Source organism: Sebastes fasciatus, chromosome 9, assembly GCF_043250625.1.
Source record: "Sebastes fasciatus isolate fSebFas1 chromosome 9, fSebFas1.pri, whole genome shotgun sequence".
NCBI classification, from domain to species: Eukaryota; Metazoa; Chordata; class Actinopteri; order Perciformes; family Sebastidae; genus Sebastes; species Sebastes fasciatus.
This window is the reverse complement of record NC_133803.1, coordinates 30,708,450-30,726,294: the sequence shown is the minus strand read 5'-3', so window position 1 is coordinate 30,726,294 and position 17,845 is coordinate 30,708,450. Positions and strand designations below refer to the sequence as shown.

General features: G+C 45.2%; 1 protein-coding gene across 4 annotated transcripts in view; it reads left to right on the top strand.

Annotated features, from left to right (window-relative positions):
* The window catches only part of cul9 (cullin 9), a 28,686-nt gene extending 12,435 nt beyond the window's left edge, over positions 1-16,251 (top strand). The window contains exons 14-45 of one of the 4 annotated variants that reach the window (XM_074647213.1): positions 26-114; positions 216-321; positions 403-630; positions 998-1,088; positions 1,195-1,366; positions 1,533-1,638; positions 1,890-1,985; positions 2,198-2,373; positions 2,550-2,683; positions 2,800-2,985; positions 3,839-3,865; positions 5,118-5,254; positions 5,356-5,538; positions 5,837-5,994; positions 6,081-6,279; positions 6,471-6,642; positions 6,922-7,067; positions 7,176-7,302; positions 7,461-7,666; positions 7,962-8,221; positions 10,623-10,740; positions 10,920-11,168; positions 11,258-11,398; positions 12,023-12,187; positions 12,321-12,484; positions 12,615-12,708; positions 13,692-13,766; positions 14,051-14,161; positions 14,259-14,376; positions 14,474-14,607; positions 15,001-15,092; positions 15,912-16,251. In XM_074647213.1, the coding sequence (XP_074503314.1) occupies positions 26-114; positions 216-321; positions 403-630; positions 998-1,088; positions 1,195-1,366; positions 1,533-1,638; positions 1,890-1,985; positions 2,198-2,373; positions 2,550-2,683; positions 2,800-2,985; positions 3,839-3,865; positions 5,118-5,254; positions 5,356-5,538; positions 5,837-5,994; positions 6,081-6,279; positions 6,471-6,642; positions 6,922-7,067; positions 7,176-7,302; positions 7,461-7,666; positions 7,962-8,221; positions 10,623-10,740; positions 10,920-11,168; positions 11,258-11,398; positions 12,023-12,187; positions 12,321-12,484; positions 12,615-12,708; positions 13,692-13,766; positions 14,051-14,161; positions 14,259-14,376; positions 14,474-14,607; positions 15,001-15,092; positions 15,912-16,134 (4,683 nt within the window). In that variant the 3' untranslated portion in view covers positions 16,135-16,251. Of the gene's footprint in view, positions 1-25; positions 115-215; positions 322-402; positions 631-997; positions 1,089-1,194; positions 1,367-1,532; positions 1,639-1,889; positions 1,986-2,197; positions 2,374-2,549; positions 2,684-2,799; positions 2,986-3,835; positions 3,866-5,117; positions 5,255-5,355; positions 5,539-5,836; positions 5,995-6,080; positions 6,280-6,470; positions 6,643-6,921; positions 7,068-7,175; positions 7,303-7,460; positions 7,667-7,961; positions 8,222-10,622; positions 10,741-10,919; positions 11,169-11,257; positions 11,399-12,022; positions 12,188-12,320; positions 12,485-12,614; positions 12,709-13,691; positions 13,767-14,050; positions 14,162-14,258; positions 14,377-14,473; positions 14,608-15,000; positions 15,093-15,911 lie in introns of all 4 variants that reach the window. The other 3 variants (XM_074647212.1, XM_074647215.1, XM_074647216.1) reach the window with 3 other exon arrangements.
* Positions 16,252-17,845: the final 1,594 nt, after the last annotated feature.

The following is a 17,845-nucleotide window of genomic DNA, read 5'->3' as shown; positions in this document are numbered from 1 at the left end:
ATTGATTATTATTGTTGTTGCTCAGGTGACTCACAGTCGGGACACGTATCAGGATCTGGTTCGTCTGATGGAACAGCACCGAGCCGACCGGGCCGTCCAGCTCTCCATCCTCAGGTACTAACCCACCACAGCCTGTGACCTCTGACCCCGATGGTGGTGGTGGTGATGATGATGATGATGATGATGTTGTCTGATTGGCTGTTTGTGTCCTGCAGGATCCTCAACAAGTTCCTGGACAACTACCAGGAGGACATGCTGCCGTGGCACGAGAGCATCGAGCCCTGCCTGTCCTCCATGACGGCTTTCATCAACGACAGAGAGGTTGGTACACGCCGGGAGAACGAGGTCCAAACCGAGACCACCTGGCGATATACGTTAACCTATCTGTGATTGTTTTTTTAGGTGGTCCAGCTGTTCATCCGCTTCATGTACCGGCTGGCGTCTCTGAACAAGGACTACGCGGTGGTGATGTGTCGCCTGGGGACCAAAGAGTCGCTGGTGAAAGCTCTGGACAAACACAGCACCAACCTGCTGCTAGTCACCGAGCTGAGAGACCTCATCACCGACTGTGAGAAGTACGCCAGCCTCTACAAGAAGATGACCACCAGCGTCCTGGCAGGATGCATCCAGGTACGCAGGACACATTTAACTCTTCATACAGGAGGCATCCAGGTACCTAGGACACATTTAACCCTTCATACAGGATGCATCCAGGTAGTTATTATTATTAAACTGTGATATTAAACAAGTTAGATTTAATTTGGTGAACGCTGGGGAAACCTTGTCCTCAAACGAAGTGAAACAGCGCCTCTCAGGGTTGTGAATGCTGGTAAATGCCAGCTGGTCAAACAGGGTATTACACCCTTACTGAAGTCTACTGAAGCTCAGATGATTATTGGATTCAAACTAGAAAGTATTAAACAGTCGCTGGTTAAAGAAACCGATTTGTGAAGCCAGTCGTACTCACAACAAACAATACTTCCTGTTTCCTGTCCAGATGGTGTTGGGTCAGATTGAGGAGCATCGTCGCAGCCATCAACCAATCAACATCCCCTTCTTTGACGTGTTCCTCAGGAATCTCTGCCAAGGTCGGCTCACCTCAAACCACATGTGGTTTTTATTTCTGTGACGTTGTAAATGCAGTTAATTGAAATCTGAAGATGACTTACCATAACTGGTGTAACTGGTGTTCAGGCTCCAGTGTGGAGCTCAAGGAGGACAAGTGCTGGGAGAAGGTGGAGGTCTCGTCCAATCACCATCGAGCTAACAAGCTGACCGACAAGAACCCCAAAACCTACTGGGAGTCCAACGGCTGCACCGGCTCACACTTCATCAACATCTACATGCACAAAGGAGTCGTCATCAGGTACAAGATACTGTTTATACTACTGCGACCTGATACTGTACACAGAGTACTCTGTGTACTACAGTTCAAAACTACAGTTCAACAAGTTAATATGAAGAGTATTTAAATACATATCAAAGATGAAACCGTGATACAGCTGAAATATGCACCTCTGCTGTGTGTTTAGACAACTGGCCATCCAGGTGGCCAGCGAGGACTCCAGCTACATGCCGGCCCGGGTCCTGGTCCTGGGAGGAGACGACCCGACCAACATCAACACCGAACTGAACACGGTGAGTTTCCTCACCGTGCACCCGCGGGGCAGAAATAGTGCAGAATTGCCTCCTCTCTGACGGATGTTGTGTCGCCACGAGAGAAAAAGACTTCCAAAAGTCCAAACATCCATCCAGAGGGTCTGCAGACTTCACCAGACTTCACTCAAAAATCACATAATTCATAACAATGTTGATGTGATGACGTAAAAACAAACTAATAACCAGATGTGTTTTTGAACAACCCTTACTGTGTGTGTGTCTGCGTACAGGTGAACGTGACTCCGTCGGCCAGTCGGGTGGTTCTCCTGGAGAACGTGACCAGGTTCTGGTCCATCATCCAGATCAGGGTCAAGAGATGTCAGCAGGTCAGTACTGAATATCTACCTACTGACCCCGCCCTCCATCTACTGACCCCAGCCCTCCATCTACTGACCCCGCCCCTCCATCTACTGACCCCGCCCCTCCATCTACTGACCCTGCCACTCCATCTACTGACCCCGCCCCTCCATCTACTGACCCCGCCCCTCCATCTATTGACCCCACCCCTCTACCTACTGACCCCGCCTCTCTCTGACAGGGAGGTATCGACACTCGGGTCCACGGTTTCGAGGTTCTGGGTCCGAAGCCGACGTTCTGGCCGGTGTTTAAGGAGCAGCTGTGCTGTCGGACTTACCTGTTCTACAGCACCAAGGCCCACACCTGGTGTCAGGAGGTGATGGAGGACAAGACGCAGCTGCTGCAGCTCTTCAACAAGTAAATACTACAATAATACTGTTAATACTACAGTAATACTATGAATACTAGAGTAATACTGTTAATACTACAGTAATACTATGAATACTAGAGTAATACTGTTAATACTAGAGTAATACTGTTAATACTACAGCTGTTACTACACACTGAAAACCCTTTTGTGTGTATGTGTTCAGACTGAACAGCGCTCTGAGACACGAGCAGATGTTCGCAGATCGTTTCCTGCCGGACGCCGAGGCAGCTGAAGCTCTGGGTCGAACCTGCTGGGAGGCTCTGATCACCCCCATCGTCCACAGCATCACACTGTCAGGTGAAAATGTCCCCACGGTGCAGAAATGTCCTCATTAAAACATTCTTTAACCTGAAATTGGTCCTCACAAAGATGGTGCTACCAGCTCACACTCTCTGCTCCCTGTGTTTACCCAGAATCCTCTGCGTCCAGCCCTCTGTCCTGGCTGCTCAGTGAGTACCTGGATAACGCAGAGTCGGCCCGCCGCTGTAAAAGCCGGGCGGCCATCTTTAACTCCAGAGTGAGACGCCTCACGCACCTGCTGGTCCACGTGGACACGAGCCGGCCGGACAGCGAGGAGCTCAAACCGCCCGTCAAATCGAGTGAGTCTGGTGATCCAGTTTCATTTTGGTGGGTTTGTCCATCCGTTATAACAACTCTGATCTCGCCACATAAATATCTGAGACGTGACATCACAGTGACATCACAGTGACATCACTACACAAGAAGCCTGACGCCATAGTTCTCTTTTAGTTGATGGGAACGATTGCTAAAATGCAGTTCTATCGCCGGATTAGTGACAACTTTTTTCAGCTCAATTTCTGTGTTGCGTGACAGCATGGCCGAATTAGCAAACTAAGCTAGCTAAGTAGCCAGCCGTCCGACCGGCGGGCTGGTGGCCAACAGCAGTGCTGTAAAGATAAATTGAGGGCGTATAAATCTTTGGATGCCTATAGTTAACTATCCTTCAGTAAAGTCAGTCAAAAAGAGTCGTACAATATCGGTGAAGCGTTTCAGAGACAGAGAGAAAGGGTTGCTAATAGTTTAGCCTTCTGCTAACCGCAGCCAACGGCTCACGGCCGCGGTTAGCAGAAGGCTAAATATTAGCAACATTTACTCCTCATCTCTGAAACGTTTCTTCGATATTGTAGCTCGCCAGAGCCTCGAATCACAGTTTGTAATCTCAAATGTTTTTGATATCTGGATTTTGGCAACCAACAACACAACAAGATGACATTTTAGATATGTAACTTTAGCCCACTGCTAGTGTTAGCCTCCAGTCTTTCCTTTGTTTAGCCTCTGGCTAACACCGTGACCTCGTCATGACGTACACACTAAAAGGGTAAAATCTTCTGATGGATAAAAATGTGACACAAATATGAAACTAACAGCTGCAACAGTAAATCAATGAAGAGTGTTGAGTGTTTCAGTCAATGTTTATCTTGTTTTCAGAAGGTCTCAACCGAAGCAAAGAGCTGAAGAGTAAGTAACAGCTGAGTTTAGAGATTGTTCTCACTCTGTTCTGTAACATTTCATTTGTCCAAATGAGGACAGGAAGTCGTCACGGCGCCCCCTGCTGTTTGACCCCTCCATGTCTCAGTCTGGTGTTATTCTATGTGTTTGTCCTGTCTTGAGTCTCTCAGCTCATTGGTTCCTACTGAAGAAGGAGAAACACAAATCTATAGTTTCAGTTTTATTAACAGGCTCGGTAATTACCTAAAACTGCTGGGAACTGTAGCTCAGTGGTGGACAAAGTATTCATTAGTAAAGTACTAAAACCACAGTGTAGAAATACTCCACTACAAGTAGAAGTACCTGAGTATTATTAGAAAAATGAACCAAAAATACTTGATGCAGAAAAATGTCCCCTATGTTATATATTATACAATTAGAGTATTATTACTGATGCATTAATGTATTAGATTATTATTATTACTACTGATGCATTAATGTATTAGATTATTATTATTACTACTGATGCATTAATGTATTATACCATTAGATTATTGTTATTATTACTGATGCTTTAATTAATTAATTACTTTATAAACTGCTGGGTAGTTAAATCTGTAACAATGCATCATATTTTATAACTCCATCATATGTTTTCTGCATAAAGTCTCACTTTATAAAGGAACCAGTAACTATAACTGTCAAATAAACGTAGTGCAGTAAAAAGTACAATATTTCCCTCCATAATGTCGTGGAGGTAGAAGTATAAAGTACCTAAAATGTTGCTTAGATGGAACTAGAGACTTATAATTTATTGGTTTAATCATCCAGCTCCACCTCTAAAGGTTGAGCAGCCCTTCAGATCAAACATGAAGCGATCAATATCAGTGAATCCTATCAATGATTGTAACACTGAAAATGACCTGAAGTCATCCAGCAGGGTGCGTCAGCTGACACGTTCCCCTCCTTGTCTGAACTGACTCAAACATTCAGCTTCCTTCAAACCAACCTCAAGTCATCAGGATGCGTTTACGCTCCATCTTTTTCTTTCAGTTTGGACTGCTCTTATTTTGACATGCCGACTTCCTGTTCCCATTTTTTTTTAGTGGTGACCCTGATGTGGTTTCTTTTCAGATGGGAAAAGAAGGACAGAACAGAGACTGCACTGCTTTATCTTTACGTTTCTGGCTGCTGTTAGCGTTTCGGTTTCATTTTTATGATTTCAATTCAACAATGACGAACTTCATTAAGAAAATCGACCGTTTTAAAATCTGTCTTTCAGACGGTAAAGAGGGTAAAAACAAAGAATCCGCAGCAAACTCTTCCTCCTCCTCGTCCTCCTCAGCCAAGCCTAAAGTGAAGAGCAGCAGCAGCATCGCCGGCATCGCCCTCTGTTGGCAGGGAGTGGTACAGCGCCAGGTAACACTCAGACTTAAGAACACTGCTGCTTGAAGCTTAACGTTAGTCTGTCGGTGTCAGATCTGGTCCTCAGAAACATTAACATAACCCCCCCCCCCCAGGTGAAGAAGTTCCTGGAGTCGAGCTGCAGTCTGCCGGACTTCGTGGAGCGTTACCGGTCTCTGTACCTGCGGCTGAAGAACGCAATGGAGGAGCTGTTTGGACAGCAGACCGCCTTCGTCCTCGCCCTGCGACACGGCTTCTCCGCCGCCCTGCTGCAGCTTTCCATCCTCAGAGCCATGCATGTAAGCCAGGATTAAAAATGGATCTGCACACCTGATTACAGCTTCCTGAGCATTTCAACTCTACAGGATCTCTATCTGGCACCATGACGCCATTTTAACATGTTTTTATATCTTTAAATATTTTTATTCCGGGATTTCTACAACTCTCTGGCAACTATTTACATGTTTCATAATGTATCTGGAGGGTGATATTATAAGTGGTGTTATACTGTACAGTATATGAGTATATATAAGCAGGTGTTTGTCAGGTTAAACTCTGTACGCTGTGTTGACGCTGTGTTGACGCTGTGATGTGCAGGTGAGCGAGCGCTTCGCTCAGTACATCGATCAGATGATCCAGGCGAGCGGAGGGGCGTCTGGCAGCGTGGAGACTCTGGAGCGGCTGCAGCAGTTTCTGGAGCCGATGCTCTTCCTGTCGGGCCTGGAGCTCGCCAACACCTTCGAGCACTTTTACAGGTTAGAACGCCGTCACGCCAACACGGTCGACTGAGCGCCGATGGTCTGAACCCACCTGATCTCTCACCGTCTCTCTGTCTCTACAGGTACTATCTGGGCGACCGGCTGCTGGCTCAGGGGAACGTGTGGTTGGAGAGCGCCGTCATCGATCAGATCGGCAGCTGCTTCCCGAGTCGCTTCCCCCAGCAGATGTTGAAGAACATGAGCGAGTCGGCCGAGCTGCAGCAGGAGTTTCACCTGTACCGCCTGCAGCAGCTGGACCGATGCCTGCAAGAGCACGACCAGGTCGGCAAGAACCCACAGAACCTCGCCAAGTTGTTTCAGTTTAAAATCCCAATGCTCCGCTTCATCTGCTGATGCTTTATGAAGCTCCGAATCAGAAACAAACTTCAGTGTTTGAAAGGTTTCGCTTTCAGAAACACTAAAACAATTTAAAGTTTTTTTTGATGCAGTTTGTCCTTTCGTTGTTGCCGTAGATGATGGAGGAGGAGTGGGCAGAGTCAGAGGAGGAGGCGGAGGTCCAGGTTCTGGTTCTGTCTCCACGCTGCTGGGCCGTGTCCTCGCTCTGCTTCCTGGATGAACCCGCAAAACATTTTTCAGCCGAACTCTGCTCTTACCTGAACCAGTTCACCCAGTTCTACACTCACAGTCAGTAACCAGTTCACCCAGTTCTACACTCACAGTCAGTAACCAGTTCACCCAGTTCTACACTCACAGTCAGTAACCAGTTCACCCAGTTCTACACTCACAGTCAGTAACCAGTTCACCCAGTTCAACACTGTCTTCTATCTGGTTAATGGGATCTCTGCTCTCTTCACAGCCACCAGACTCCATTCACAAAACAACTAATGTTACCTCTCAGAACACACTTGATGTTTTATAATCTACATCTTTGTACATCCACATGTGTGTGCGTGTCTCCACCAGGTCAGTCCATGTACGGTCTGAGTCACTCGAAGCCTCGCCGCCTGCAGTGGACGTGGCTCGGTCACGCTGAGCTGCAGTTCGGCTGCTGGACGCTCCACGTCTCCACGCTGCAGATGTTCATCCTGCTGCAGCTCAACAGCCACCAGGTGAGATATATCTGATCTGGTCTGGTGTGATGCGTTCACCGACTGTGGGCTCTCTGTCCGTGTCTGTGGTGCGTTCACTGACCGTGGGCTGTCTATGCGTCTATGCAGGAGATTGGAGTGGACGCTCTGCTGCAGGCGACCGGCCTGTCCACCGCCGTCCTGCTGCACGCTCTGCTGCCGCTCATCAGCGAGGGAGGACCGTTGACCTGCAGCCAGCCGGAGGAGCCCAGCCAGGGTCAGTAACATGGCGTACCCGACACCTGCTGCCCTTCATCATCATCCTCCTCCTCCTCCTCCTTCTCCCCCCGACTCTCCTCCTCGTCCTCCTGACTCTCTCCCCCTCCTCCTCCTCGTCCTCCTCCTCGTCCTCCTGACTCTCCCCTCTGCTCTCAGGTGTGTTGCAGGTGAACCAGCAGGTGGCGTCTCGCAGTCTGGACGGCGTCCCGGCGTCCGTCCGGCTGCTGCCCAGGCAGACGTACCTGAACGTGGACGAGGACGCCGCTGGCACGCTCGAGAGGAAGAGGAACTACATCTACTGTCTGATCGTCCACATCATGAAGCAGGAGAAGGAGATGCACATCGACAACCTCGTCTTCAAGGTCAGAGGTCACCTCATTATATGATAAATATGATCAACATGTATCGATCAATAATAAACTGTATTGCTTTCTGATGTTGCCCACTACATAGAGACTAATACAGACTATCAAAGAGTTGTAGTTAACTCACTTTACAGCCCCCAAGGCATCATGGGAAGTGTAGTTAAGTAGCTATGAAACCATTTTCCATGTTGAGGTGCTCCACTGCTGGTGAGTCTCTGATAACAGATCAATCATTATGGGATGTCGTACTAACATGTCTCTGTCTGCTCCGGTCTCGTCGGTCCCACTCCAGGTTCTGGACTCGTGTCAGAAGCAGGAGGCGTCTCGCTCGCCGGGCGCCGGGCGTTTCAGCTGCAGCACCAGCGACGTGTTGTCCTGCATCATGCACGTCATCAGCAAAGGCTGCATCCGGCGCAACGAAGACAACCCGCACATCGTGGAGTTCCTGCCGGAGGACCCGTCCACGCCACAGAAAGGCCAGGCCCAGTTCTCCTTCGGTCAGACCGAGGTCAGGAAGGATGCCGCCGCCACGGACAGCAGGGCCGACATCAGGTGTGACCTCTGACCTCTGAGGGTTAACTCTGTTTATGTTATTTAACTTTATTCAGTTCTTCACTCACTCATTAAGTCGTCTTCATCCACATCATCCTTCCCCTACAGAGTCACAGGAACGCCACAATACAGAATAAATCTGTAAAAGAAGAAGAAAATACATGTGGAAATATAAAGAGGAATAAATAAAAGAATATAGAAATACATTTTTATAATGTGGAAATGATGATGAAGTGACAAACTATAAGGAAAAGAATAAGGAAAAATAAAGGGATGAAAACAAATAAATTACATTAATTGAAAATGTATAAATATATACTGTATATTTTTTTAAATATACAAAAAAAAGTAATTTATATGCGGAAAATAAGTAAATTATATATATATTTTAAATGCATAAGTAAATATATACAGAAATAAATAAACAAATAAATTTAAAAAATACACAAATGTTTATAATTATTCTTTTATTTAGTTATTTGTGTGTATATTTTCGAGTTTTTTGATTTACTTATATATTCTTTTATTTATTCCTCTTTATATTTCCACATTAAGTTTCTTATTCTTTTACAGATTTACTCTTTATAGTGGCACTCCTGTGACTCCGTATCCCTCTGTTCCGACTGTGTTTTTACAGGACTGTTCCGCTGATTTTCCCTCATGTTTTAACCCTGTAACCACTGATCACAGATCAGCATTTAGTCGTTTTATGTTCTGGTCAGTTTCAGTTTGAAAGCAGTCGATGTTTTAAAGGTTAAAACCTGAGTAACACTCTGTAATTTCCTAATAATTTCCTGGAAGAAAAACTGTGATGTGGTGCTGATTATATGGAAAGAAAAGCTCTTTATTAATAATAATATGAATATGAAGAATCATTGTTTACTTGTTGTTGGAAACTTACAGACAAATGTCATGTTTCTACATGACTGAAAGATTCTCTGTGTTACGTTACTAATTCATTAGAATTAATTAACATTGTCTCTGTTTTTCTATAATTAGTACCAAATAACATTGTTCTTTCCAGGAAACTTAGTGATGGTTATTGTGAAATCACAGACTGAGCTGTGAAATAAAGTGTTGCTTCTGTTCTCGCAGATAAGAACAGATCTGGGTTCAGTTGTTGGTTTTATGTTGCGTTCCTGCGGCTGCTGCTCAGCTTCTATTAAAACAAAAACTCAGTCAATGAATCTGAAACTCTGACGTCCTGTTATTCCTCCAAAACAGACAAAATGTAAATTGTTTAATTTTCTACAAAAAGAAAATAAAGAAAAGATTTAAACTTTGTTTCTTGTGTTTTTACTTATTTTGTAATAATTAAGATTATCATCAATTGACTTTGAATTAATTTCTATGAGTATAATTTATCTTAAAGATTCACAAAGTATCAAAGTTTAAATTAAAACCAAATAAACTTGTAATAGAAACAGCATGTTTGTAAAAAATATCCAACAATTATTAGTAATATATGTCAAAAAATTGGTGAAACGTATCCAAAAAATGTCCGAAAATTATCAGTAAAATGTCAAAACAATGGTGAAATATATATGAAAATAATGTCTGGAATTTATTAGTAAAACATGTCAAAAAATCGATCAAACATATACAAAAAATGTCTGAAAATTATTAGTAAAATATATAAAAAATTGGTGAAACATAAAAATAAATCTGAAAATTATTTGCACATTTTTCAAAAAAATGTTTTTTTTCAATTTTTCAAAAAAATTGGTGAAACATCCAAAAAAATTCCACAAAATTATTAATATATGTCAAAAAAATTGTGAAACATCCGCAAAATGTCCGAAAATGATTAGTAAAATATGTCAAAACATGGTGAAACATATCCGAAAAATGTCCGAAAATTATTAGTAAATATGTCCCAAAAATTTGTGAAAAATGTCTGAAAACTGCAGCTTGGTTTGATCACAATGAATCACCTTGCACACAGATAAACAGGAAAGTAAAAGTAGTGATAAACTGTATTAATATTTTATGTTAATAAGTGTACCTTTATTGTTCTTGGTTTTTAATAATAATTTGATAACAAAACCATAAATGATTATAATATGTAATACAGTCAAAAATAATATGTCACAGTTTTCCAAATTGATAGTGTTTAAAACAAAAAAACATTAAAACATGAAGAGTTGCGTCTCAGCGGTGAAAACACAACTAGCATGTTAGTGGGTGGGAAGCCAGTGAGGGATCTCCCTCTTGAAGCTGAACAGCAGTGTATGAAAAATAAGTGTTACGTTTTATTTGATCTTAAACATGAATTAATGCCAAACAGTAAAACAAACACAGAGGAATAAAACCCTTTTATTAAAGGCTTAAAGTAAATCCTTAGTTTTTCAAAATAAAATGTCCAGCTCCGTGAAAACATCTGTGTGTGTGTGTGTTGCAGTCTGATGTCGGCGCCGCGGCAGTTCGAGGACGGCGTTCTGGATGCGATTCTCTTCTCGATGGGCCGGACCATGACGCAGGAGGAAGTTCGTCAGCTGATGCAGAGGACTGTCCAACAGGTCAGACTGTTCTGTCAATAAAGTTGTATTTGAATCTGAGAGAGGAGAACTTCCTGTTCAGTTTGACCTCCGTTATTAAAGTCAAGGACATTTACTGAAATCCTCAAGATCCTCAAGAGACATAGAACCACCTTAAAGAGACACAGAACAAACACTTTTGTCCCTTTCTTTCCCCTCAGGTATCGGGGACTCTGAGTCTGGACCTGGACCGAGGCGAACACCTTCTGGTTCACTGTAAGTGGAACGTGGACCTGCTGGTGCAGCGGTACACCGACGACCCCGACGTCCTCATCATGGCCGCCGGGCTCAAAAGCCGAAACCCTCAGCCGCCGCCAAGCCCCGCCTCCACCTGCCCCGTCTGCCTGGGCCCCCGGACCAGTGCCACGGAGCCGGTCCCCTCGCTAAGCTGCCTGCACTACTGCTGCAGGGTCAGACCCCCACAGATATACCATCTCGTGTGTTGAGACTGTTTGTGATTATTGATTATTGGTTATTGATTATCCTGTCTGTGTTACAGTCATGCTGGCAGGAGTACCTGACGGCGAGGATCGAACAGAACCTGGTGATGAACTGTAACTGTCCAATCACAGACTGCCAGGCTCAGCCCACCTCGCTGTTCTTCCTCAGCATCCTCACCGACAAGGACACCATTGCCAAGGTAACACCCCCACCTACCGTCACCACGGTAACACCCCCATCTACCGTCACCACGGTAACAGCCCCGCCTTCAATCACCACGGTAACACCCCCGCCTTCAATCCCCACGGTAACACCCTAACCTACCGTCACCACGGTAACACTCCCACCTACAATCACCATGGTAACACCCCGTCCTACCATCACCACGGTAACACCCCCACCTACCGAAACCACAGTAACACCCCCACCTAACATCACTACAGTAACGCCCCACCTACCATCACCAAGGTAACACCCCCACCTACCATCGCCACGGTAACTGCCCCACCTACCATCACCACGGTAACACCCCACCTACCATCACCACGATAACACCCCCACCTACCGTCACCACGGTAACACCCTCTTTGCTTGCTTGAAAAAGATGAATCGATGTCAGACTGATCTCGGATCAGATCAATGAATCGTTTCATCTGACGGGTCCATTGATTCCTGATTGATCAACTGTCTGTCCTTAAATCAGTTCTTTGTGATGTCGGTGTGAATTTGGACCTGAATCAACACCTTCTCCTCCTCTCTCGCTCTCTCTCCTCCTCTCTCTCTCCTCCTCTCTCTATGTCCTCCTCCTCTCTCTCTCTGTCAGTATGAGAATGCCTTGCTCAGAGGCTACGTGGAGTGCTGCTCCAACCTGACGTGGTGCACCAACCCTCAGGGCTGTGATCAGATTCTGTGTAAGGAGAACATGGGCAGCATGGGGACCTGCTCCAGGTGCTGCTGGTCCTCCTGCTTCAGCTGCAACTTCCCCGAGGTCAGAGGTCACGTACACACACACACACACACACACACACATACACATACAGGGTTATAGATGTGTATACAGACCGAGGTCAGAGGTCATAGATTTGTATACAGATAGCTGAAGGACCCCTCCCCCCCTGCAGGCCCACTATCCAGCCAGCTGCAGCCACATGTCTCAGTGGATGGATGATGGAGGATACTATGAAGGGATGAACATGGAGGCTCAGAGCAAACACCTCGCCAAGCTCATCTCCAAACGCTGCCCGAGCTGCCAGGCTCAGATCGAGAAGAACGAAGGCTGCCTGCAGTATGTACACTCACCTGTAACACCTACTGATGATGATGATGATGATGCAGGTGATGATGGTGATGATGGTGGTGATGATGGTGATGATGGTGATGATGGTGATGCCGGTGGTTTATCCCTCTGTCCTCAGTATGACCTGTGCCAAGTGTAACCACGGCTTCTGCTGGCGGTGTCTGAAACCCTGGAAACCAACACACAAAGATTACTACAACTGCTCCGCCATGGTTGGTTCACACACTGTCACATGATCACACTCCGTCCAATCAGAGACCAGGAAAACGCTCTCATGCTCTGTGAGAATTAAGGTTTACAGTGAAAATGGTCATTTCTAGAGTTAAAAAACAAAACGTAAAAGGAAATCAATCCCAAAAGTGATGGATGATGAACTTTGGTTAATAAGCTAATAAACCACTGGTTCTCTGATTTCATGTTATTATTATATTATTGCTGTACTGTTGGGCTGGTGGCCAACGGCAGCGCTGTAAAGATAAATTGAGGGCGTATAAATCTTAGGATGCCTATAGTTAACTATCCTTCAGTAAAGTCAGTCAAAAAGAGAGTCGTACAATATCGGTGAAGCGTTTCAGAGATGGAGAGAAAGGGTTGCTAATAGTTTAGCCTTCTGCTAACAGCAGCCAAACGGCTCACGGCTGTGGTTAGCAGAAGGCTAAATATTAGCAACATTAACTCTCCATCTCTGAAACGCTTCTCCGATATTGTAGCTCGCTAGAGCCTCGAATCACAGTTTGTCATCTCTAATGTTTGTGATATCTGGATTCTGGCACCCAACAACACAGCAAGATTACATTTTATATGTGTAGCTTTGGCCCACTGCTAGTGTTAGCCTCCAGTCTTTCCTTTGTTTAGCTTCCAGCTAACACCGTGACATCATCATTACGTCGTTTATAAAAGGGTCTATACTGTATTTAATCATTTGATTTAATGAGTCACTCCACATCAAACCAGCAAGCCAACATCATCTCTCCAGAATATTTAAAAACAGAAGTTTCAAAGTGCTTTTTAGGAAGAAGAAAAGACGATAATACAATATAAAAACAAGAGGAATAAAATGTTCAACCCATCAAATGAAATGTAGAAAATCAAGACGAAACAAACGTGTTTCAGGATGTTTTTATAAAGATGGGACTTATCTCATCATATATTCAGTATCATCTGTGTTCAATATCTCCTGTTGTTGTTGTTGCAGGTGAGTAAAGCAGCGCGGCAGGAGAAGAAGTTCCAGGATTATAATGAGCGATGCACCTTCCACCACCAGGCCAAGGTAGCACACCTGGTTCACATCTGTCCTCTGCTCACACAGCTGGAGCAGCTGTTTTATTATCTGTTTATTAAGATATGAATCTGAAAACAATAATGTTAAAGCTTCATGATGTTGGATTGATGAACAGCAGCTGCTTCACTGTGTTGGATGTTCATTCATTCCTACTGTTACTGTGAAGCAGCAGCAGACCTAGAAATACCAGCGTTAGCCTGGAACGCTAACGAATGCTAACCTGTTGGTGTCGGTACTGAAGGGGGTCTCAGTGAATCTGGTTTCTGGTGCAGGACTTTGCCATCAACCTGGAGAACAAGGTGTCGTCCATTAATGAAGCTCTGCAGATGAAGTCTTTGACCTTCGTCATCGACGCCTGTAAAGTCCTCGCTCAGGCTCGTAAGGTAACGCCACCGCCGCCACCACCACCATCATCATCATCATCACTATCATTATCACCATCATTATCATCATCATCATCAATGTGTTTCCTGTCTGCAGGTGCTGGCCTACTCCTGCGTCTACAGCTACTACAACCAGGAGACGGAGAAGATGGATGTGATGGAGCAGCAGACGGAGGCTCTGGACCTGCACACCAACGCCCTGCAGATCCTGCTGGGTGAGACTCATTATTAGCATTATTAACAGAGTTTCTGCTCTTTGAACTGGTCTTACTGGTGTTGGCTGGTGCTGACTGGTGCTCTCTGTGTCCTCAGAGGAGACTCTGCTGCAGTGCACTGACCTGGCCTCATGCGTCCGGCTGCTGAAACCAGAACACCTCAACACTGGACTGGAACTGATCCGACGCATCCAGGAGCGCCTGCTGGCCATCCTGCAGCACTCCACCCAGGTAACCAGTCCAGAGACGGACTGAAACCAGTATAAAACCAGTCTAAAGACGGGCTGAAACCAGTATAAAACCAGTCCAGAGACGGGCAGAAACCAGTATGAAACCAGTCTTAAGACGGGCTGAAACCAGTATAAAACCAGTACAGAGACGGGCTGAAACCAGTATGAAACCATTCCAGAGACGGGTTGAAACCAGCATAAAACCAGTCCAGAGACGGGCTGAAACCAGTATAAAACCAGTCCAGAGACGGGCTGAAACCAGTATGAAACCAGTTTAAACCACATCAGTATATTTCTAACAATTTAAACCACCAGTTTAGCATCACCAGTCCAGACCAGTTTAGTCCCATTACTTCCAGTCTGATTGCGTTTCCTGTGTTTGTGTTTGATCCAGGACTTCAGGGTGGGTTATCAGTCCAAGAGCAGCCAGGAACCAGAATCCACTCAGAACTCCAACCGGTCCAACAACACCAACACCAACAAAGAGTGAGTACGACAGATCCATGTTCCTGTCAGTCTGCTAAGACCTGGTCTCATGAGTCCAGCTGGTTTCCCGTCAGTCTGCTGAGACCTGGTCTCATGAGTCCAGCTGGTTTCCCGTCAGTCTGCTGAGACCTGGTCTCATGAGTCCAGCTGGTTTCCCGTCAGTCTGCTGAGACCTGGTCTCATGAGTCCAGCTGGTTTCCCGTCAGTCTGCTGAGACCTGGTCTCATGAGTCCAGCTGGTTTCCCGTCAGTCTGCTGAGACCTGGTCTCATGAGTCCAGCTGGTTTCCCGTCAGTCTGCTGAGACCTGGTCTCATGAGTCCAGCTGGTTTCCCGTCAGTCTGCTGAGACCTGGTCTCATGAGTCCAGCTGGTTTCCCGTCAGTCTGCTGAGACCTGGTCTCATGAGTCCAGCTGGTTTCCCGTCAGTCTGCTGAGACCTGGTCTCATGAGTCTAGCTGGTTTCCCGTCAGTCTGCTGAGACCTGGTCTCATGAGTCCAGCTGGTTTCCCGTCAGTCTGCTGAGACCTGGTCTCATGAGTCCAGCTGGTTTCCCGTCAGTCTGCTGAGACCTGGTCTCATGAGTCCAGCTGGTTTCCCGTCAGTCTGCTGAGACCTGGTCTCATGAGTCCAGCTGGTTTCCCGTCAGTCTGCTGAGACCTGGTCTCATGAGTCCAGCTGGTTTCCCGTCAGTCTGCTGAGACCTGGTCTCATGAGTCCAGCTGGTTTCCCGTCAGTCTGCTGAGACCTGGTCACCCTAAAATCCAAATTAAATTTATATTCCGTTTGTAAATAAAAACAACAAACTGTTTTCTGCTTCAGGTCGAAGTCGGACCGAGCGTCGGAGTCCGGAGACTCGGACAACAACAACTACGCGGGTGAGGAGGGTGGCGAGGAGGCGGAGGATGAGGACGACGAGTACGATGAAGAGTACGTCCCCGAGTGGCACGAGGACTATGACGAGGACGACATCGACGAGGACGACTTCTTCTCTGACGACGACGAGTCCGAGAACCTGGAGAGGGACTTCAGTCCCTTTGACTGAACCGGACGCCAAAAAACACGAAGCTCCCAGAGTCGAGGGACGGGAGCGAGGGGACGAGGCGGGCCCCGCCACGGCCTCGCCCCCTCACCTGAGATTGTCAGGAGGGACTGGAGACGACCCCTCTCCCCCAACCCCCCCCAAACAGCTGCACTCGCTTTCACACCTCCTGTATGTCACCGTCTGTGTTCTCATCACGCCACCGTACGGAGGAAGACGAGGGTCATGTGACCAAGAGTTCTGAGTTTAATGTTTAAATTCTGAGAGAGAATTCTTAGTTTAGTCTTTAAATTATGAGAATAATTTATAAATTCAGAGTCAATTCTGACATGAAAGTCATGAGGAGTTTATTTTTATTATTACAGCCTGTTTAAACCAGTTTAAACATGGTTTGACACAAACTTTAAACACGGTTTGAAACAATGTTAAAACACGGTTTGACACCAGGTTTAAACCAGTTAAAACACGGTTTGAAACCAGGTTAAAAACAATTAAAAAACACTTCAAACACATGGTTTGAAATTATGTTAAAAACAGTTTAAACAAGTGGTTTGAAACCAGGTTAAAACCAGTTCAAACATGGTTTGAAGCAAGGTTAAAACCAGTCTAAAACACGGTTTGAAGCTTGGTTAAAACCAGTTGAAAAACACTTTAAACATGGTTTAAAATGATGTTAAAACCAGTTTAGAACCAGTTTAAACACCGATTGAAACCAGGTTAAAACTACTCTAAAACCAGTTTATACACATGGTTTAAAACAATGTTAAAACCAGTTTAAACACGTGGTTTGAGATAAGGTTAAAACCAGTTTAAACACGGTTTGAAACATGGTTAAAACCAGTTTAAACACACTGTTTTGAAACACGGTTAAAACCAGTTTAAACACATGTTTGAAACATGGTTAAAACCAGTTTAAACACACGGTTTTGAAACACGGTTAAAAGCAGTTTAAAAACAGTTTAAACACATGGTTTGCAACAATGTTTAAACCAGTTTAAACCACATAATAGTTTGAATTTAGTTAAAACACAGTTTGAAACCAGTTTAAACCCAGTGTGAAACTGGTCTAAAACAAAGTTAAAATGGGTCTGAAACCAGTTTAAAACCTGAAATGGGTGTAAAACCCAGTTTAGACCAGTATACCAATGAAACCAATCTGTCACCAGTTTGAAACCTGTCTAAAATTAGTTTAACACCAGTTTGATACCAGGCTGAAACCAGTTTAAAAGGAGTTAAAACAGTTTGAAACCAGTATATAATTTGGTTTAAACCAGTTAAAACATTTTGGTTCCAGAAAGTCGACTTTCATCTCAGAATCTTTACTTTAGTGACGATTCAGATTCAATTTTAAAGTCCAGATTTAGTTTGTGCGACTCTGAATCTCAGAACGTTATTCCTCCTCGTCGTCTCTTCGGTACTGACCCACCTCGGCTCTGATCCTGGTTCTGGGTCTGGGTCTGTTGGGGGTTTACGCCAGGGGAAGTCTGTTAGTTGATGTGATGTTTGTTTCCTGCTGCTGCTTGTTGCAGAGAGAGAGAAGAGTGGATTATGAATCCAGAGACTGTTGGTCCTCCTCTCATCATCTGTTGGTTTAATCTCACGTTCTGCCTTGGTTTGTTTCATGATGGAGGTTGCCTTCATTAGCGAGTGAAGAAGAATAGAAGATCACATTTAGATTTACTCACAGAGCTTTTTTTACATGTTTGTAGAGCTG